The sequence below is a fragment of the Macrobrachium rosenbergii genome, chromosome 41 (assembly GCF_040412425.1).
Source record: "Macrobrachium rosenbergii isolate ZJJX-2024 chromosome 41, ASM4041242v1, whole genome shotgun sequence".
NCBI classification, from domain to species: domain Eukaryota; kingdom Metazoa; phylum Arthropoda; class Malacostraca; order Decapoda; family Palaemonidae; genus Macrobrachium; species Macrobrachium rosenbergii.
In genome coordinates this window covers 41891611-41915152 of record NC_089781.1, presented here as the reverse complement: position 1 = coordinate 41915152, position 23542 = coordinate 41891611, and the positions used below count along the sequence as shown (strand labels likewise).

The window sequence follows — 23542 nt, the reverse complement described above, 5'->3', positions numbered from 1 at the left end:
TATATTTATATATATATATATATATATATATATATATAACTATATATAATATATATATATTAATTGTCGTTTAATGTCCAATTCGCGCCACTTCAGGAATATCACCGTAGGGTTTTATAAAAGATAGTTGATTTGGTACCTAAATGACTCGAACACCCGACATTACCCACCAAAACTTCCATTCGACGTTCTAGACCATTCGGCTGTGGGTGATCGAGTCACTTAGATATCAAACCATTTATCACTTATAATTCTCCTTTGGAGCTATTCCTGAAGTAGCGTGAATTGGACTTTAAATGACATTTGTACCTTACTGTTTGTATATATATAAAGTCAATGGCATTATGATAAAATTTCATACACACACACACATATATATATACTGTATATTTACTTTACATATATATATATATATATATATATATATATATATATATATATATATATATATATATATATATATATATATATATATATATATATATATATATATATATATATATATATATATATATATATATATACGAGGGGGGACAAAAGTAATATTGTGTCATAGAATTTTATTCAGTTATTGTTACATGTTTACAGTCTTATCACCTTCAAAGTATTCTCCATTTGAAGCAATGCACTTATCCAGACGTGTTTTCCACTGTTGAAAGCAATTCTGGAACTCTTGTGAGATTATGGCTTTTAATGACTCGTCGTTTTTTCTTCTGAACCTCTTCAACGTCTGCAAAGCGGTTTCCTTTGAGGCTTTCTTCATTGGGAACAAAAGAAGTCACAGGGAGCAAGATCGGGTTAAAGTGTGGTCATGCCATTCTTGGTCAGAAACTGTCTCACACTCAAGGCAGTGTGCGCTGGGTGATGAAGCCACCACCCTCCACTTTGCCCCGACCTGTGGCAAAGTGGAGGTGGTGGCTTCATCACGACAATGCACCACACTGCCTTGAGTGTGAGACAGTTTCTGACCAAGAATGGCATGACCACACTTACCCACCCTCCCTATTCAATCGATCTTGCTCCCCTGTGACTTCTTTTGTTCCCCGAATGAAGAAAGCCCTCAAAGGAAACCGTTTTTGCAGACGTTGAAGAGGTTCAGAAGAAACAGACGGAGTCATTAAAAGCCATAACTTCACAAGAGTTCCAGAATTGCTTCAACAGTGGAAAACACGTCTGGAGTGAAGATGTAAACATGTAACAATAACTGAATAAAAATGGCATCCCTTTTGGGTGTATATATGGCTGCAGTTTTACAGGCAGAGTAGGTTTTGCTGGAGGAAGATGCCCAAAAGGGAAGTTGGGGAAAGACACCCTCGCTGCATCCGCTGGTTTCCCCCTCAGCCTCTAACTCTTGTTTACTGTAGATTTTAGTTTGCTTAGATACTTGGGCCCTTGTGTAAGTTTAGATAATTGAGATCATTGTTAAATTTTTTCCCTGTGTTTTATTTAAGCATGACCCATAGTACTGCAGCCAGACCAGTGTAAGTAGACCCCATGAGAGGTCGGGGTCATTTTCTGGTGTCAGGTGTGTGGGGTCTGCTGCTAAGCGCTAATTAATAGTAGATATAGCGAACTGTGGGTCTGTGATCGCGCTAATTCAATAACTGCAGAGTGATATTAATTTGAGGACAGTGGTGTAAAATACAAGAAGCACGAGATCCCACAGGTCTGACAGTGATGGAGAAGACAAGAGAGACGGTAGGGCGGTAGAAGTTAGTCCGATAAGGATTGGGGAGAATAGTAAAGTAGACAAAGAAAATGAAATAGCCCTTTTTAGGGCATACCTGAAGTGGAGACGGCAAGGGGGAGGGAACCCGATGAATGCGTGCGAAACGAACAGTAGTACACTGTCGGGAATTCTGAACAGCAGTAGTACAAATAATGGTTCTACGTTGGCGGGGAACTGTGGTAGTGGGAATGGAATGATCATTTCCGCACCATCCGGGATTGCAATGCAACCTCCGGCGCCGGCCGGTGTAGTGCCTCACAGTGTAGTGATGAAACTTCCCGTGCCAGTATTGCCCATCCATGACTTCGATAATTTGAGGCCAAAAGAGGGCTTCGTGTCAATCGAAGCCTTCATTAACAGTGCCGAAGAGGCCACTAGTAGTTGGACCGATGCCCAGAGAATTGCACAGACCACCGTGAAGATGACCGGGTCCACAGCCAAGCTGCTAAGGTCATGGAAACAAAAACCCACGGACTAGGAATTGTTCAAACGAGGACTCACAGGATGCTTTGCCCTAAAAAATGAAGCAAGGCAGATGTGGGCCAGCTATTGTCCAGAATTACGAATGGGGGAGAGTATCACCGAGTACATCATCAGACTGTCGGCCGACTATGAACGTTTGGCCTCAGAAGCAGAGCAGACAGAGGACAGTGAGGGATTCTGCAAACGGATGTTGGTGAAGACTCTTCCGCCCGCCCCCCCAGTAACTGTGCTGCTACTCGGCCCTGGGCAGCCCTTGGAGGCTATGACTGACTCAGCCCAGTCGGCATTAGATCAGGTGAGGCGGCTGCAAGCAGAGGGGAGGACGTTGTCCTACCCCCTACTCATCGTTGCCTCCGCCAACCAGTCCGTGACACAAAAGCACGCTCTTCAAGCCCCAGCCAACTTGAGCGGAGCTGACCCCAGTGCCAAGCGACCAAGGGGGGCCAGGGGAAGGGGGAGCATGGGGATGGCAGGGAGACTCTGTTGGCAGTGCGGGAAAAAGGGCCACATGCATGCCCAATGCCCATTGTATGGTCAAAAGTATTATTTCAAATGTAGTGCCACCGACCATCTAGTTAGCTAGTGTACAAAAAACGACATTGCTTCAAATCCCATGCTCCCTCCCTCGAGAGGAAGGGGAATGCGTGGGGGAAGGGGAGGAAGAAGTGTATCTGTGAACATCCTCCCTCTGGCACCCCAGGGGCCAGTGGGAGCAGGGACCGCAAAAGAAGAAGAGGGCCTAGTGGGAATAGTGCCACCCCTGGCCAGCATGTAGGTGGGAGTCTTCCCCCGCCAGTGAGAGCTCCCTCTGCCCAAGCAGAGTGTATACCTGTGGAGGGAACAGAACAGAAGTCCTCCACCCCTTCTCCCTCTCGTGAGAGTGGGGATTCAGTTCCTGTTCTTGAGGTGGGAATTGGAACAGGAACATACCATGCCTTGTTGGACAGCAGAGCTTGTGTATCGTTGATAGAGGAACACTTAGTGATGGGTGCTATTATGGCATCGAAGGGATGTCTGTTGTTAAACACTGCGAGTGGTCATCAGATAATGATCCAGTGCATTGCCAACCAGCAGAATTTCCTATGTGGCTGAGTCTTGACTCACAAATTCCATGTTGCAGCGACAACTCACATGGAAGGAATTCCCATTATTCTGGGAACTGGCTTCGTGCGAGAGCACAAGGTGGTTCTCTATGGGGTCAACGGAGGGGGAGTGGAAGTGTCGATGCCAGTGGGAACTGGGGAGTACCAAAAACTTTCCATCTTGGGTGAGAGGAGACGGTGTGTCAAGGTGGCCTAGGCATCCAAGGGGAACACAGGAGTGGTACCCACTAGCCCTGAGGTGGGGGAGGCAATTCCTCCCTCCCATCTCTATTCCCTTCCTGTCGTCCCAGCGCGAAAGTTAGAAGAAGGTACACTTGTATATATTAATCCCCATAAAAAGTGGGCAGACTTCATGCTGCCAGGAGTCGCTACCATCATCGATGGGAAGGCGAATGTACCTTTTATTAATGTAAGTAGTAATAGGTTATAATTAAGTAGTGAGTCTCTTTGTGATTTAGGAGTATGCACCCTTGTAACAGCTGATAACGCAGTGTCGGCCTTGACTACACAGAGTCGAGGTTGCGGTGAACCACAGCTTAGAAGGCTACTGCAAACAGCTGCCAAAGCAACACCTTTAAATTACCGCAGATATATAGGAGACATAGTTAGGGAATACCAAGATGTGATAGCAACTGGAGATGGGCCCCCGGGAGAATTAATAAGTTACCTTTTAGAACAGAGATGGGAGATCATCCCCTTATTCGAACTTATAGAACTCCTGCATGTCACAAACAAATATCGATGAAACAATCAGTCAATTGCAAGATCAGGGTATCATTCAAGAAAGCGAACCCCACTGGGTTTCTCCAATCGTTTTAGTTAAGAAGAAAGATGGCTCTCTCAGGTTGTGTGTTGATTATAGGCGACTGAATGCCGTTACGAAAGATAATGCCTACCCACTGCCCTCGATCGAAGAGCTTTTGCTTAAAGTAAGGGAGAGTAAGTTTTTCACCACGCTGGATCTCAAGTCGGGCTACCACCAAATTCCCTTAGATGACGAAAGTAAAGAGAAATCGGTCTTTATAGCGAATAATCAGCTATTTGAATATAATTTCCTTCCTTTTGGATTAAAGAATGCTCCGGCTTATTTTTCACGAGTAATGATGTCAGTTTTAGCTTCCATATTAGGCCATGGAGTTTTTGTATACCTAGATGATATCATTGTAATTGGTGCCCCAGTAGAGGAGCATATGGCTAACTTGTTAGAGGTTTAAGAGGCATTAAGGTGCCATGGCATGAAAATTAACCTAGATAAATGCTAATTTTTTCAGCCTGAAGTGGAATTTCTTGGGCACATCATAATTTCCGAAGGCCTTAAACCTTGTGCTAATAAAGTCTTAGCAATTAAAGAATTTCTGCAGCCTAAACATGCGAAGGATGTAGCCAGCTTCCTTGGACTCGCAGGATATTACCGTAAATTCATTAGGAACTTTGGCCAGATAGTGAGACTATTAGATGCATTAAGGAAGCGACCTAATTTCCAGTGGGGTGAGGAGGAACATGACACTTTTCAGAAATTAAAAGATGCCCTTGTGAGTGATGAACTCTTGTCTTATCCAAGGTTTGATCGGCCATTTATTGTGACCACAGATGCGAGTGATATCGCGATTGGAGGAGTAATATCTCAGATAGACGATGAAAGTAATGAGAGACCAGTTTGTTTTGCATCTTGAGCATTTAAAGGGGCAGATCGAGAGGCTTTGGCAGTCCTGTGGTTGCTGGAGAGACACCGCTATTTTTTATTGGGACATAAAGTAAAGATTTTCACAGATCAAAACTGTTAACGTACCTCTTTAAGAAGAGTGAGATTTCTAATCCCCAAGCTTGTTGGATCAAGCGAATTCTAGAGTTCGATATCATAAAAGTAGAGCATATTCCAAGTAAAAGTAATAGGGTGGGGAATGCTCTCTCCAGGAATGTCATAGGAGTAACAACACTCGCTGCAATCTCGTAACATTGATGGCACAGGCAGTGCCGGCACTGGTGCCAGCAACGACACGACAAATGCTAACAGTGACAGTCAATCAGATGGGAGCGCAGAGCATAGAAAACGGGAATCTCGTGGGCACTTACAGATGAGTGGGAGTGGCTGAGATGACAGCACGTTGAATGCAGGTGGAACTCCGACTGGGGGAGTCCAGAGTAAATGCCCTGAGTATGAAAGTGTGGTTGATTTTTGTGGTTGGAGTGTGTGAGAGTCGGTTGAGAGTCAGGGTTCTGGAGCCTGGATTAACCAAATCAAGGCCTGTGTGAGCGGTGAGAGCAGCAAGTTCCCGAGTTCTGTGCATTTGCGGAAGGATGTGTTATTTATAGAAGGAGACGTCTTGTTTTGCAGTTATGAGAAAAGGCCTGGTGATATCCGAGCCTGAGTTGTCCTTCCTCGAACTCTGATAGAGAGAGCCATGCACATGATCCCTGTAAGCCCTTATGCTGGGCATGAAGGTATAGAGAGATCTCTTAGAAGAGCCCGTGAGCACTTCTTTTGGGTTAGCATGCGTAAGGACACAACTAGATTTGTAAGAATTTGTCATGTGTGTAATACAATGAAAAATCACAGACATGTGGTACCAAAGGCCCGATTGTGGCCTGTGGTGTCTGTGAAATGGGATAGAGTACATATGGATGTGGTCGGACCACTTCCTTCTGGGCAAGGAGAACCCAGATACATTTGTGTGTTTGTGGATGCGTTCACACGTTTCACGTGTGTGCGATGGAGAATAAGACGGCAGATGAAGTGGCTAAGGCGTTATGTTCCCTCGTGTGTTGGTTCAGGTGTCCCAGGATGTTGGTCAGTGACAATGGACGCGAATTCATCAATGAGATGATCCATGAGTTTATGGCTCTAATGCAAATAAGGCATGTCATTACCGCTTATCGGCCGTCAGCCAGTGGGCTAGTTGAGTCCCATAATCATGAAGTGATCAATATCCTAAGATACCTAGTTGAGGATCACCCGACTTCATGGCCATCTCTGCTGCAGACGGCTGAGCTAGCTATCAACACTGCTTATAGCAGCTCGATTAGGGACACCCCCTATTTCCTGATGTTCGGGCAGGATATTTGACTACCGTACTCGATGGTCTTGGCCCCCAACAAATCCCACTCTACGCAGTAGAACAGTACCGGGTTTGGTTTTATAACATGACCTGATGAGTGTTCCAAACTACCCAGTGACTGCTGTTGAGGGCCAATGAGAAGTATTGGGTGCGGTACGATAAACGCTTCCGCACACACGATTCCCCAGTCCAGGTAGGGGATAGAATCTATCTGAGGAGAAAGCAACTGCCAAAGCACAAGCTCGAACCGTCCTATACGGGACCATATTGTGTGAAAGAGATCAAACACATCACTGCAGTTATTCAGCATATCCGCACTAGGGCTGTAAGCGAGCAACACCTGTCACACCTGCGTGCAGTGCTTGAGGACAGCCTAATGTTCCACACCTACAAACTGGTACCCCCTTAACCGGGACTGGCTGGGTATTTGGGAGAAGAGCCATGGAACCCGCAAGCGCGTAGGTGGGGCCATGCTGACAGCGCAAGAGAATGCTCACGAGTCCGTGTCATAAGTGAATGCTATTGTAAAGTGAATGAGGGGGGTCAGTGATCAAAATTTGTAATTGTCGTCCCATGTCCTTACCTTGAAATCAGAGAAATATGAAGAGTTTTAATGTTATGATGTTTCTTGTTTCATGTTTTTGATTTTTCCAATTATTTTGAGTGTCAATGTCATTGCCAGTGTATCATATTCTTGTGTTTTCATTTTTTTGTGGTTGTGTTAATTTTGTTTTTGCAACTTTTTTTTTTTGCTTATGCTTTCATTTTTTTGTTGTCTTATTTTTGTGTTTAATAAAATACCAACCTAAATATCACATTGTCTGTAAGATTTCTTTTGTGCTATGTTCGCACAGGTGTTGGAATTTTTGGCGAAGATCTATAATTTTTCGTTATTATTATTTTGTGTAGCTGTCTTAAAGGTAAATTGATGCTATGAAATTATGTTTTTTTGTTTGTTTTGTTAAAAATTTAACTGCTTTTATATCATGTTGCCGTGCCTAAATTGCAAAATTATTGTTTTTTTTGTGTCCAATTCTTTCAGGAAAATTTTGCACATTAGCGGGATGCAATGTGATTAAAAATGTGATGCCATATTGTCATGATTGCCAATGCAGCGATAAAATGTATTATTTTCTTGTTATTGTTATGATCACCATTTTTTTTTTTGTTTAACAGGAGTGCAGTACTTGATCTTTTGAAAACTTAATTTTTTTTTGGTACTGATCTGTTTCCAGGAAAGGGCGAGGTTGGTTGGTTGATTTCGCAAAACAGAAGAAAAAAAAATAAATGAGTAAATTAAAGACAAAAAATGATATACAATTTTTTTTTGGTGTTGGTTGTAAGACGTGTTCCATTCACTTGTAATTTTGGTTTGTACACGCGTCAGCTGGCCCACTTAGGGATAGTTAATTTTAATTAGTTAAGTCAGTAACCGTGAGGGACGAGGCTCATGGTGGGATCCGGGGGGAGTGGCTGCAGCTTTGCAGGGGCGCAAAGGACTTGGGAGGGGAGTGCTAAGCCCTTCTCGGTCCTTGTAAGAATTCTCTGGAGTCCTGATGCAGTCGCAGGACGCCATGACAGGACCGGTCAACGGTCATCGTCTCTCAGACATAGAGGAAATCTTTCTCCCCTCAGAAATCCCCCAAAAGTTCGTTGGGATGTAGTGTCACCTTTGCTGGCACCAATTGGCTGATAGGCCTAAGGAGAAGTGCCAGAGCCAATCACATCCAGGAGAGAAGAAATCGCGGGCTGTGAGGTACTGCTGGGCTGGAGGAAGATGCCCAAAAGGCGTCCCTGTGAAAAGGCAGAGCGTTTTTGTTGAAGTTAGGGGAAAGATGTACTTCCCCTCGCTGCTTCCGCCGGTTTCCCACTCAGACTCTGACTCTTGTTTACTGTAGATTTTAGTTTGCTTAGATACTTTGGCCCTTGTGTAAGTTTAGATAATAGAGATCATTGTTAAATTTGCTTCCTGTGTTTTATTTAAGCATGACCCATAGTACTGCAGCTGGACCAGTGTAAGTAGACCCCTGAGAGGTCGGGGGTCATATATATATATATATATATATATATATATATATATATATATATATATATATATATATATATATATATATATATACACGAGTATATGTATATACACACACACACACGTGTTGCTAACATGAAAAGTATTAAATTGTTTAAATATTACTAATAATAGTGCAGCATCCATGAATTGTATTTACGGACAAAATGATTTAAAAAGACTCGTTTTCCCCCAGTCATGAACATTAAAGGTGTATCCACACAGCAGAAGCACTGCAATCCAGAGAGGCAGCATAATATAGTACAACATAAGATATTCCTTCTCCCACCTCCACCTTCCTGTCTAACTCACAATCCCTTCATCGCTACGATTTTTTTGATTGTTCATTGGATTCAGATATACAATCATATACTTTAAAAACGCTAGGAAACATTTCCATTTAACAAATTCTGATATCACAAACTTCATTCTCAAATTACTTGTCGATTTACCTCCAGCTGTCATTCAGACAAGTTTGTGTCCTCTCTTCCACGCTCAGCGGCCTTCATCTTTTTTGTCTTTCATGGCGTATTATCCAGTTGAAAGAATGCCACCATTCACATGTTTTAAATACCCCTGACTGGAGGTACCTACGCCTTAAGCAGCATTGCATGAGGTGGAGCCTTGCTGAGGGAGATGCTGAACTTGGATGCTTGAAAGAGGCTTGAATTCAAGACAAACTGCGGTCTTTTGCCTCGTAACTTTTACGATTATGCTAATGGTATACTGGGAATAAAGGAAATCTGCAAAAAAATTTTGAAGGGATGGGAGGATGATGGGGAGGAAGCGCAAAAGAAAATGGGAGGATTTCTAAAAAAAAAAATAAAATAAGATAAAATAATATAACAGAAAAGGAAGAGTCAATTACGCTCTCTGTTATGAAGGAGTGCACTGAAGGAAGACTGTTAAAATAATACTGAACCAGATGCTACACCATGTTGAGTTAAATACTGAATTTGCCCAGTTTCTCAATTCAGGGTTGTTTTTTATCATGCTTCTCTTTTCCTGCAGTTCAGAATTGCGTTTCTGTAACGGTCCCAAATTACTGTAGAGTTCAATATTATTACACATTTTGAACCTCGTGAAATTAACAAGATATTCTAGTAATAATAACAGAAATCAAGTAAAAATGCGTCGAAATTTCTAAATTCTAGTAATAATAACAGGAACAAGTAAAATATGCGTCGAAGTTTCTTCGGCGCAATCGAGTTTTCTGTACAGCGTATATAGCAAATCCACAGCTCTTTGCAACTAAGCCCCGCCCGCTGCTTACGTCACGACCATCCCTTGAAGCTGATTGGTTGGCAATGGTTTCGAAAAGTTGTTTAATCTGTGGTCCTTTTCATCTTCAATAATTTAGCAATGGTTGTTTTACCGAACTAAAATACATTCTGCTGATTATGAAAAGGAAACCTTATATCATCCCCTGAAGTAAAATCATAATACGCATCTCCCTAAAAATGGTAAATAATTGGAAAATATGAACGAAAACAGGAGTGTTCAGCGATGCTGCCATGTAGTTTTTCGTAAATGAGGTTCACCTGAATACGGAGGTGACACAGTGCAAGGGCTATACTCTCTTTAGGTGGTCTCAGTATAATGCTGTATGAGCCGCGGCCCATGGAACTTTAACCACGGCTGGTGGTGGCCTATCCTATATAATTGACAGAAGCAAGATTATGGCTAACTTTAACCTTAAATAAAATAAAAACTACTAAGGCTAGAGGGCTGCAATTTGCTATGTTTGATGATTGGAGGGTGGATGATCAACATACCAATTTGCAGACCTCTAGCCTCAGTAGTTTTTAAGATCTGAGGGCGGACAGAAAAAAGTGCGGACAGAAAAAAGTGCGGATGGACAGACAAAGCCGGCACAATAGTTTTCTTTTCAGGAAACTAAAAATTGTAAGAGAAACAATTCATTGTGCGATTTTCATCAATGTAAACCCTTGAGCAAACTTAAGCCTTCAATAAAGTTGCCATGCATGCTGAAAGTGTCTTTGCTTCCAGTTTAGTATTAAATTTTTATGTTACAAGATGAATAAAAGGTGTTAAGTAGGTGAAGGAGAGCAACTAATTTCGTAAGAAGAAACACGACAAAGAAAGGAAAATGAAAAGTCGTAAAATTGTCCAAGTAAACTTCCTCTTTTTTCTTCTAATCTCTGTGATTTGACATATCTGAAACTCTGAACTGAGAGAGAGAGAGAGAGAGAGAGAGAGAGAGAGAGAGAGAGAGAGAGAGAGAGAGAGAGAGAGAGTAATATTCATTACTTTAAGGTTACTGCGTAAGTTCTAAACACTTTCACACTCTACAATGGTTTCGGAAGACGAGCAATTAAAGAGCATTCGGCTGCGGTGGAATCGGCACACAGAGGTGAAGCAACAAACAGAAATTCTTATGACGATGAAATGAAACCATGAGGAGAAAAATTCCCAAAAATTATATTCTCAGTCTTCTTTTTATGCAAGCTTATCAATTACAAGAGGAGTCTGGGAAACAAATAGCCTATTTTAAAAATCATATTTATTTATCGATAACTATAGTTATTTCTATATATCTGTATATCTGTATAATAATTTACACATGTACAAATCACATTAAAAAAGAGATAAAGGGTTTGGCACTTGTAGTCATCTTATTTCTTGAAAGTCCAGTGATTTTTTCCTTATAAGTTAAGTCCATTAATTTCAACAAAAAGCTCTGTAGATTTTGTAAGATCGGGTTGTCAGAACCTTTATAGTAAATGCTGGTTAAAGTACCTAAATCTATGTATTCTAACTACACACTGAAAAATGATATTGAGCAAAGCTTATTAAAACTTAAATATGATACTGTATACCAAGTAATATCGATGCCCTGACTCTCAAAACCTGTTTTCAAAATGCGAAACTGTCAGAATGAAGAGGATTTCCAATCATCTGTTAGTTATTTTAAGGGCTTACTAAAAACTGCTTTGATGGACATATTGTTAAAAAATGTCATGACAATAATGTATTACAAAATGGCTAACGTTTTCTTTCAAAAGTTGCATTTTAGCAAAAAAAAAAAAAATAATGTAAAAGTTTACGATAATTGTGTAACTTCAGTTATATTGTTTTATGTCTCTATTCAATGAGGTCTATTTTTGACTTAGGAAATAAAAAAGAAAAACAGCAGATGGAAAAAACTTCTGGCATGTACTTCCAGAGAGGTGAGGCGCCAACGAAGTAGGCTATGGTGTATTTTCAGTGGCCTTTTCCTAGTAATTATAAACACAATAATCAAGTGGTCTTAGAATTCTAGAAAATAGCTGACTATTAAACTTCATTTACAGTAAACCAGATTTTAGTCAGTCCATTTCTTGGTTATCATCTGTTATCATGTTCAAGAAATGCACACCACAATATCATTCAGCATTACTAATGCATATCAAGTAATAAGATAAAATAGTTAATTTATACATAACTGTTACATTGGTTTTAATGAAATAAATACACAGAAATCAAAATAAATGATTATAAAATACAAAAATGAAATCAATGTATACTTTAAAAATCAAGTCTGATGCAAACATAAATTTACAGGCCATGCCAGCATGTACGGTAACTAATCATAAATAGTGCTGCAAAAATGAAAACAAATTACATCTTTAAAAAAAAAATCAAATAGCTGAAGGTATAAGGCAAAGCAAAAAGGAAAGAGAATAAGCTCATCCTTCAGGGAAAAAACGATCATTGAAGTAACTTTTGATGTTAATTCACTGAGGGTCATATAGCAAAGGTAACAAACATGGAAGCCACAGCGAGAAGGAGGCTGAAGGCAGTGATAATATCCATCCCGGCCAGCTGGGTAAGGCATGCAAGCAAGTAACAGGTGGCCAAGAGTGATTGGCCCCACGAGCACTCCTGGGCAGTCATTTCACACTCTGATGCCTCACCTGAAGGACAAGGATGTGACTCACGATTAGCCACGTCTCCTCGGTTTCTAGGAGTCTTGCGTTCTTCTCTCAGGGGCCATGAAGTTGGCGGCAAAGAACCAGCCCTTACCAAAGTATTCCTGTCATCAGCCTCAGAACTGCTACCACTTGCAGCACTTCCACTGACTGGCAAGCTAGCACCACGCATCCTGTGGTTAGGTTGACAGGATGTGAGCCCTGTGGGTGAGGGAGGCCCACTGAAAGGTACAGCAGAGTTGAAGGCAAAAGACTTCGGTTGGAGAGCTGGAGAAGGAGGCAAAGAGGAAGAGCGCAAAGGTGGGGGTGGTACTTCGAAAGAATCCTGACTAAGACCATTGCTGTCAGCTGTCTCTTTGTAACGATCACACTTGCGCTCTGCATTCCCATGAAGATCAAGAGCAGCATGCAGAAGTGAATTTTCATTACCAGAGGAGTTTGAAGAAAAACTGCCATAAGCACATGCACTTCCAGGCTCAGCATCTAAAACATTGTTTCCTACTGACACAGATTGATTTTCATGAAGCTCAGAAATATGGGGATTTGACAGAGAAACAGGATCATCAGTTGATGGCCCTACCTTTATTGGTGTAACCTGCTCATCTGTCTTTGCAATTTCATAACTTTTAAATTCTGAGACAGGTTTCTGGTTCTCAATATTTGTATCTCTGGACATTTTTGATAAGGCTACTTCAAATACTTTACTAAATACAGGACCGTCTTCAACTACTATTGGTGATGCTGGTACAGAGTGAGCTCTCCTGGCTCTATCATGCACATTTTGAGAAACAACAATCATTGATTCTACCTTATCAGTACATGTTGATGCAGGAATAGGTAAAGTATGCAATTCAAGAAGATTTACTCTTTCAGGGGAGTTTCTTATAGGAAAGTGGCTACTATATGGATTAACATTCAAGCAATTAGAGATATTAGTAGAAAGAAGGCTGAGACTAGAGCTGGAAGGCTCATTATCATGAACTGGTAAGTCTATTGCACTACGTCTACGGGAAGACACCCTTTTACCTTCAGAGCTACTTGATTCCAAGGCCATAGATAACTTGATGGCCTTTTGAATGTTTGCTTTGGCATAGAGCTTCTCATCTTCAGCATGATCAGCAACAGGAGACTGTAGATTCCTATCGCATAGAGAATCTTCAACTGAATTATGTGATTTTAAACTTCCGTCATCATTCTGAGGGGTCTCTTGAATATTCACACTTGATTCTTCGTTACTTTCAATTTTTGATAGAGTAGAAATAAGAGCATCTAGCTTGGCAATATCAACGTGATCTTTTCTATTTTGTTGGTCTGAAATTTTGGAGTCTGATAAATAAAAAGGCTTTGGTTTATTGTTAAATATACTATCTAAAGGTCTGTATGGCTTCTTTTCTACGACAATTGGAGACACTGGGGCACTTTGTATTGTTTGAACTTTCACTAACTTTGGTACAGAGATTGGTTTAAATGTTACATTAACTGCTGCAGCTGATGGTAGAGAGATTTCAGATGACACTTTCATTTCTGTGGGCCCACCAGGAGGTACACGAGCTTCCCGGATGATTGCTTGGCGAATATCAGGTTGTGAGACTGCTCTAGCAGATGACATTTCAGTAAGGGTTTCTGTGCTTGTACTGAGTGTATTTGTGCTTAAATTATCCCATTTATTGTCAAGCAGGTTAGCTCTTTCTAGCCAGCTAGGGTTATGACGAGGGCCCAGAGGTGATGTATTTATTGATTCAGAATCTGTAACAGCATCTTTGAAGCTCTCTGTAAAGCGACCTGCACGCCTCGATTCATGTTGGTGCTTAACCCTTCTTGGGGTTTGCAGTTTAATACCTTTGTCTTTGTTTTGGGCTTGTTCACTGTCATTTCTTATGGATCTTGCACGATCAGCTGATGCAGAACGAACCATTTTTCTCCTGTGTATTGGTGAATCACTATTCACCTCAGAGAGAAGTTCATCAAGCTCAGCAACATTAACTTCCTTACCTGTATGATCCCTTTGATCTTTCCGCAGATTTCTGAAAGCCAAATCATCCATGGTAGTATCTGGCTGTTTCCGAGCAATCATTTTAGGTCTGTAATTTTCCTTTGGTGTTACATGCAAGTAATCATTTGGTGAAGCCTGTGTAGTTGGACCTAGAGGAATTCCAAATGGTGGCTGAGGATCTATTACTTTGATAGAATTGGCTTGCTTGATGTTTCTATAGGAAACATCATCATATATAACATCTGGTTCCCCTTCAAGCATTGGATCTTTTGGCAAATCAGTATCAAGTTCAGCTGGAGTTGTATGAGCTGGTGAAAGAAGTAAATAGCTACCAGTCATCTGAAGAGCTTTTTGAACATCTGGTTGATTGCGTATGCTTTGCTGACATCTGCGATAGTGCATATCATCCATTTTCTTATCAGGTACACCTGAGCGTCGCAATTTTGGTGTTCTTGACCTACTTTGACACTGAATGGTAGAGTCTGTTTCACCATTTTCACTAGCTGAATCATCTCTTGTGTCCTGATATTCATCTCTTAACTTTTGGTGAGCAACAGGCAAATCTCTTCTCTCAGCACCATCTAATAAATCTTCACTATCTAACTTAAGACTCTCATAGATTTCTTCTAATTCTTGCAGAGCTTCTTCAAAGTTGTTACATTTACTCCTCTCTAGCCTCTCTTTCTCTTTTCTGAACATTTCTTCAAATTCTTTTTGATATTTAGTCCTTTCCTTAGGATGTTCCATTTTTTGCTTTATCATCTGCTGAAACTTCTGTCGCCTTGAAGTTTCACGGATAGAATCTGTTTTTTGCTGGTGATTTCTTCGTGGAGGCTGTGGTCTAGATTTTGGAGTATGAGGGGGAGATTCCTTTTCAGCAGATTCAGACTTCTCCAAAACCATTGAAAGGGGTCTGTTATGTGGTGGCTTTTTCTTTTCTTTGGCAAGACTACCTTGACTGGAGTCAGAATCAATGACCTTAGGAACAGGGCTAGAAACATCACTCTGACCAGAAAGAGAACTGAGGGACTCAGCTTGTTTTAGACTAATTGGAGGAGGACGTGATGATTTAGGTTGGATGGTGCCATAAACTTCCTCTCTTTGTTGACCACCTAAAGAATGTGGACCAGTTCCACTTGAATACAAATTATCTACTTTAGGACTATTTGATCGAGAAGAATCACTGGGAATCTGAGGCACCATTTGAGATGTTACTCTACCTTTTAGTTCTTGTTCCTTCTGCCTCCATGCTGTGTTTACTTGTTGCAATCTGATGCTATTATCACTTACATATGAGGAATAATCTGATGAAGGGGATGGAGGAATACTATTGACAGGAACTATTTTTGCATACTGAGGTGTCTGATCTGTATAAAACTGCACAGATCCAGGAGTACAAGAGTTTTGAGGTTCTACAGACTGTTGTGATAGGTTTCTACTCTGATTTGAAAGATAGGGTTTTGGTGGTTGATCAGTATACCTGTACTGGGTACCTGAATATACTGGGGGAGCTGGTCTAGCAGGAGGAGCACCAGAGTTTTGTCTCAGTTGCACCTGTTCTTGTGGAGATAACTGTTGTTCAGAAAATGAACGTCGATTTGGAACTGAGAAAGGAGGAGGTTCAAGCTGTTGACTATTGGTTTTGGGGCCGAAGTATGCTGGCACTGACCTTACACTAGGACTGGGACTAGAACCTTTAGTGAAATTGCTGATACTAGACTGGCTTGAATTTGGTCGATGAACCTCTTGACTGATATTTTCAAAAGAAAAAGACATAGGTCTCCTATCCCCTGGAGACATTATGCGACTTCTATCCCTGGGAGGTGGGGCTGGAGGTGTAAGGCCATATCGATTGGTATGGACATTGCTGACAGTAGAGGTTCCATTGAAATGATTTCCATAAGGACTCTGCATTACAAAGGAAGCTCTGTTTATGTTACTGTCATAAGATGCACTTCTGTGTCCTCTTAAATCACCTTGCACTGGTGTCTCAAAGTCCTGAAAACTTCTCCTGACTGTAGATCCACTAGGAGGTGCCAAACCAAATGTCACAGAAGCATGTTGAGCTTGAGGTTTGTTTCTCATGACAACTACCTTGTCATTTGTAGAGGAAGAAGGCAGAGTGTGACCTCCAAATTTATTTTTCATGTGAGGACTTGCAGCAGGACTAGCTGTCGGTGTTTGAAGTAGGACTGAAGATTCATATTCACTAGATTCTTGATACACAAGTTTGGCACTCCATCTTGGTTTAGTTTTATCTGGTAATTGCTTCTTCTCTTCATTCAATTTGTTTCTCTCAGCCTCATGTTCTCTGACTCGTTGTATTTCTTGAATTCTAGCCTGAACAACTTCACGATTACGCCTGTCCTTTTCAGTCTCTGTTCTCAAAGTTTCAAGTTCCTGAGACTTTCGCCTCAGGAAGCGTTCTGTTCTTGCTGCTCTTGATCGCTTACTTAAGGAGTTTGTGTTATTCAAACTAGACTCACTTCCATGCATAGAGTGAGATGATACAGATGCCTTCTCCTCATCAGAGCTTGTATCTCTAAATTTTTCTCTAAGCCTTTCTACTCGTGCCTTTAATGCTTCTCGCCTCTCTTTTTTCCCTAGAGTGTCTGTGCTGGAGCTTCGCATGCCCATACCACCACCACCTGAGTAATAACTTTGAGATACATGAAGACCATGTGCCCATGAACCTGTACTTACAGGCAGAGAATCATGAGAAGTTGATACACCTCTCCGATATAAAGGCCCTGGCTGAGGGGGTGAAACTGGAATACCTAATGGCTGACATTCTCTTCCCATACTTCCAGTGTTACTGACTACAACCCGGAAAGTTGTTCTTTCATCAAAAGAAGTCTTATTACTGAAGTCATGTGGAGAGGATTCCCCAATTTTTCCATATTCTGAATTGCTGTTGTCTTGAAGGTATGCTTCAGCTGGTGGTGGTGGAGGGGGAGGAGGAAGTGGATCTTTTGAACTTCTTTTTTTACTGCGGCGTCTAAGGATTGCACGTTTATGTGAAGGCTCCTCACTATCACTACTACTGCTGCTACTTGAACTGCTACTTACTTCTTTCTTGCGTCTCCTGAAAATACCACTGAGTATAGAACGTTTCTTTTTCTCAGGGTGAGACGACTGTTTTTCAGAATTTTGTTTTTGGTTGTGTGAATGCTGCTGATTTTTTGTCTTTTGTGATTTTTGTGATTTTTCTTGGTGATGTGCCTTTTGTTGGTCTTGCTGGGGCTTCTGGTTTTGTTCTGTTAACTTTTGATGTTGTAGTAATTGCTGCTGCTGCTGCTGCAGCTTTTGTACTTGCAATTTTTGCATTTCCTTCTGGTGCTGTTGTTGCTGGCAAATCTGCTGTTGGTAAACCTGTTGTTGTTGTTGTTGTTGCTGCTGCTGCTGCAACCACTGCCTTTGTTGTTGTTGCTGCTGGTGAATGGAAGAGACAGTAGTCTCCCTTGGTCCCCTTGGGCTAGCTGGTCCACGGGGAGGGGCAGCAGGGACACTGGAAACAGCATAACCACCATCTTGATGAGATGTGGGGCTTTTGCTGGTAGTGAAGGCATCACGGAAAGTCTGAGGAACTGCATGGTAGTGGTGAGACCCACGGGAGTAGTGGCCAGGAAGTGAGCTTGATTTCCTTTGGGTAGAAGCAGGCACTGAGCTGGAGGAAGACACGAGACGGGCAGTTACGGGGGCCTGGGATGTGCCATCCTCCATCACACCCCCGCCCACACCTTTACCGACAACACCACTCTGCACACTCTGAAACAAAAGAAATGGGGAAGTCAGTGTAGACCAAAAGCCTTAGTAAATGACTATGTAGAAATAAACATAAAAAAGCGTAAAAAGCTAAAACTTGCAATTTTCTTTGTTGTAGCATTTCTATCGAAAGTTCAGTCATTCAATACGTTTTCATTAACATGACAATTACAAGACCTTAGCATAAAAAAATGCGTAAAGCAACATAATAAAAAAAGCTGATATGTCAGTCTTTACAGTAAGGATCCATAATTATTTAGCAACTGAGATCGAGAAGAGAGAGAGAGAGAGAGAGAGAGAGAGAGAGAGAGAGAGAGAGAGAGAGAGAGAGAGTATCATTACTTCACATAATGACTAAATAAAGGAATTTTGTAACCCCTAACGTCATGTCTCTTGTCATTAGAACGCGGAATTTTTCGCTTTCAGCCTACCCCTTGACAATTCTACCAGTGTATTGTCGAAAAACTTTATTAAAGAATATAGAAATAATTGCTGGCAAGAAAATCGTTTTAGACTACAACGAAAATGTGCATAGATACAACATAATGGAAGTTAGGCTTAGCGTTACTGAAATATGTAGTATGAAGAAAAAAAGTTTTGAATTGAAATTTCGACTAGGATGTTTGCGAGCCGTAAATTCTATTCTGCTTTTATGAATGAAAAAGGTAAAAAGCGAGGAGAGGCAGGGTTGTGGTAACGGGTGGTGGTCATCAAGTGAGTTGGGGGAAGAATTACTTTTGATTCAGAGCAACTGTATACTAGTGAACCTTGATAACTTATCACTCCTTTGCACTTAGCAACAAGAAGCACTACAAGAACTAATGAGAGCGTAACGATTCTTTTAAAGTAAAATCTGTGTTTTTAAGATATACTGTACACATACATACAGGCACACACACACACACACACACACACACACACACACATATATATATATATATATATATATATATATATATATATATATATATATATATATATATATATATATATATATATCGAACAGTTTACATAAATAGCTTTTCATTGACTTCTACATTGTACTGTCAAATAATTAAGGGGAATTACCTCTACTGACTTTGAATACACGTTCGAACTGCTAAATACTATATCCATACCCACAAAATTATAATGGTTGGTAGATATACAGCAAATGGCGTGTCAACGACACACACACACACACACACAGAGAGAGAGAGAGAGAGAGAGAGAGAGAGAGAGGGGTAGGGGGACGGGTACACCTGGAGGAATTGGTGCTTAAAAATAGCGATGCCATGAAGCCTCGTGCGGTGCCTTTATGTATGTATGTATGTATGTATGTATGTATGTATGTATGTAAGCGTGAGTGTTTTCGTCTGCCAAAGTCCCTTCTGGCCTTCTCTCCCCTCTGAACGTTTGTAGTGAGCATCAATCAAGTTTCTAATTGTGTCACGAGGTCAAGAATATTGGGCTAAATAACAGAAGCCATGTTTAATGACGAGTCCATTCACAAACAATTAACAAGAGTAATTGCGACCGAACATAAAGGAAACTTTACGGCAGTTTTATTAAACATCACGTCTGTCCATTTTAATTATAGCCTCTTTTGTTGTCCTTAAAACAATGCACTTTCCCTCAACCTTGTAAAAACGAAAGGCGAACATTTTTTCGACCGAAAACAAACGTTTGGAAACGCCGCGTGGGTTGTGTTGCATTCCTTCTCTGGGAAACTAGAGGATATTTTCGTTGCCCAGAGAAAGTAGGATAAAAAACATATACTTCACAACGGCGAAGGGAGACATTTCAGAAGTGGCGTTTTGTATGAATAAAATGAACTTAACTTTGACCTGAAAGCTTGTGACAAGTGAAGCATACACAAAGAAGACTCGAATCACGGAAATAAAATGACACCTGCGAATCACTTCCTAAATATCAGGGTGGGCGGGAAATGCTCAGTTTAATTTCGCTAAATTCCATACCATTCGCTCCAAAAGTTCGAATATGGTTCACAGGAATGCAGAGTTCTGCCTGTCAGTTATTCTTTTTATAGCTCAGGGCACTCACACTCATATTGCTCGGCACCTAATGATGACTCATATGAATAATATGAAGCGAGGTCTACTGCGGTTCTTGTTTCACCTAACTTAATCGTTTTATTCTCTAACAGAACCTTGAGAATTGCAATTGACTAACATAAAAGCCTAGTTCTTTTCCGAGCTGCCGTTTTCTTCATCAGATTTACCATTGTTTTCTTTACCTAATGTAAGCAATTTCCGAGGAAGTTTTCTCGCCCAAACTATCTTTACCATGATTCTCAGAGAGTGACTGGCTGCGTTTCCTTCTGGCCAATCACTAAACAAAACCTTCTCTTTTCCTTACGAGTTCACGAACTTCTTGACCAGAGCTTGCCTCTTCAAGCTAAACTGTATTCTGAACATTCAGGAAAATAATAAAAGAATACAGTTTAGCGCCATTACACTTTACGCTTTGATTTGCCTGTATAATTTCGAACATTTCTAGAATATCAGAAATACAGCTTTTGTTTACTAGTTATTTCAAGCGAAGAAGCAACGCATTATGAAGCCGTCTTTTCAGAAATTCTTGAAACCTTCAAAATGACATGTTTTTCTCTTCTTCGTTTCTCAAATGGTCTGAAATTCTTACTGAGCAAAGAATTAATTTTTTGTGAATATAGCTGGCACTGTGAAATATCCTTAACCCTACGTACAGGCTGCTTGTCCACTGACTGACTGACAACGTTACGTTTAATCATTTTTCCGAAGTTGCTTTTCTGTTGGAAAACTGTTTCTGCCTGAATAATCAATACCGCTGTTACGCCATTAAAAGTTGCCTAGCTGCTTATCAGTCTTCCATTTTCCATCTCCAGTCTGTTATTGCTATATTCTGCAAATGCCATTTCAGTCTCATAATTTTCAGTCATATCTCGGAAATAGAAAAAAACCTCACCTCTTAGTGTTCTGCTAAATACCATGCTCATGTTTTATTTACTTTATTGGCGTCAGTAATCTTTATAGTCGTGACGCCAGAAAAATCACAAAAGTTCATTAATAAATTAATTATTTAATCATTAATTAGCATACTTCCGTTGTTACACATTTTTCGAAGACAATAATTTAATCAGATGGATTAAATTTTTACACCTTACCAGTCTACATATCTGTTTTCTCTTACTTTAAAGTCACCTAAAATTTTGTACATTTTGGAGTTTTCCCAGTATTTCTGGATGGTGGCTGCGGCGTCTCAAAATTGCTCCCTTGTGTCTGTTGTCTGACTCTCATCCTACAGTAATTACACGTGTGAAAACCTTTAGTGATTCACTGTCAGCGAGGGTGAGCGGGCTGTTCATGTGAAATTAAAGCACACGAGATATTTTTTATTGCTCTCTAGTACTTTTTCAGCTCAGTTCATCGGCATTTTCAGGTCCTCCTCACAAGACTTACGTAACCAAACTGGAAAACACACTAGTTTCATCTCTTCTCGTGCGCAAACTTTCCTTTACCAGCACTACATCATACTTCTGTATTTCACACTCTTTTAACCATACTTATTTACATTTACTGCTCTGATAAACCGTTTCAACATTTTTCATCCTTTTCCTTTTATTTAGATAAAACAACCAAACTCTTATTTCCCAAGAGAAGCTTTTATTTCAAACCCTTTGCGAAGGTCCTGCAGTTTTCCGTGCTTCATCTGTTACAAGATTCTGCTCTTCTCTATTTATTTCCTGAAAGCCGTATTTGACCAGTTCCATTTTCCCATGATTCATAACCATTGTTCAATCTTCCAGGCAAAGGAAGTGTAACTCCCAACAAGAGAAATGATTTAATTTATAGCTATTATCTGGATGCACTTTGATCTCTTGAGAAGTTAATTTTTAAAAGCCACTTATATTAATGATCTCTGAGAAGGTCATGCTAGGTATGATAACTTTTGTTGGGCACCAGCTTATGCAGGCGTGACTGGCAATGAGAGGGTAAACCGTCTGGCAACAAGAGAAAATACTGGAAGATTTGTAGCAGTTCTCATGGGAAAGTCGGGATAGTGATGATTCGAGTATGCTGGAAAGATCAAGAGCATGGGAAGCGTTTATCGCTGCCTGACAATTAGGTACGCACATCTAATACATGGCTTATTAACGGTTGATCATTTTGGGTCAACAGCTTGGTTCCCGCGACGGCGTTGGATTTGCTGGCCTACTGCCCTATATAGTTTGGACGACCTGAGAGAACGCTTCCTTTAGGAATTCCGGTTGAGGAGGGTCATTACCTTCCATTCCGAGTTCTTGGATAAGAGTTCCTTTACAAATACAGCAGGGTTGTTTAATTTGCTGATGGAGATGATCTTTCCAAAATAATATAATTCTTTAAAAACAGCTTTTATACACTATTTTAAGGATAAGGTATGGAAGTACTTATAAGTACTGATGGACTGAACGGAATTTCGTGGAATTCACATTATCAAATTTACTACTGACCACATGAACTTGACGCTTTTACAGACCTAAATCAATCAGTCAGTCTTCCAGCCCTCCACTGGCCCTCAGTGCTGTAATTTTGACTACATTCTGTTTTTGCTTCATCCCCTTCTGTTGAATCCACTTTCTTTTCTCAGTCAAGACAGATTATCCACAAATATCACCAATTTCTCATTCCGGCCAAATACACTGTCTTTCTTTATATTTCAAATTTGCACTTACATTTCCTTCATCGATACGGATAAAAAACAGCAGAGATATAACACAACCTTGTCTTAGGCTAATTTGTTTCAAACTAATTACTGCATAGCTGCGTATTTTCACAAAAGCTCCAGTTGCCTCTTCTAAAGTAATCTTCGTTAGCCAACTTTCCTTATTCAAACAGGGAGCGCTTGTAAACGAAAGTAAGCAAATGATTACGCATAAATGAATGCATGCGCTCGCGCACACCTACAATATATACATATATGTATGTATGTATGTATTTCTTAAATGCTGATAAGACTTCTGTAGGATGAAACTCAAGCCCCATTAGCTCCCATGAAGGATGGCTCGTTTGTTTAAAGAACTTCCTTCGATGGTGACCATGAAGAGTAACGAAAATGTCTTGCAAATGCATAACTAAAGTAAGTTTTATTTAGGTAATGATAACTTTCTCCAGCTTCTCTGCAACGTATTTTTGAGCACATGATGTGATACTGACGTTCAATGACGGTGGCAGCAACTGGATTAAAGCTTGCTGGAGGTGTGGAACTATCCGTAATGGGGGAGATGAATTCTTTAGACCTTGATGAGGTACTTTCTGGCCGCTGAGTGTGACAGATAGATACTTACGGGTAGCATAGGACTCATCGTGAAGGCTACTCGAGGAGCAAAAGCCTGTGCTAGCAAAAGGCCTGTTAATCTAACATCAAAAGCCTCTAATTTGAGCCAAATGCTTAA

The 23542-nt window shown here is 40.7% G+C and overlaps 1 protein-coding gene across 15 annotated transcripts in view; it reads right to left on the bottom strand.

The window, feature by feature from the left end:
* LOC136826829 (uncharacterized) overlaps window positions 1-23542 on the bottom strand; it is a 1026023-nt gene that overhangs the window by 663105 nt on the left and 339376 nt on the right. For 11 of the 15 annotated variants that reach the window (XM_067084297.1, XM_067084294.1, XM_067084296.1 and 8 more), the window contains one exon: window positions 12354-18129. In XM_067084297.1, coding sequence (XP_066940398.1) covers window positions 12354-18129 — 5776 coding nt within the window. The remainder of the gene's footprint in view (window positions 1-12353; window positions 18130-23542) is intronic. The other 4 variants (XM_067084301.1, XM_067084298.1, XM_067084299.1 and 1 more) reach the window with 1 other exon arrangement.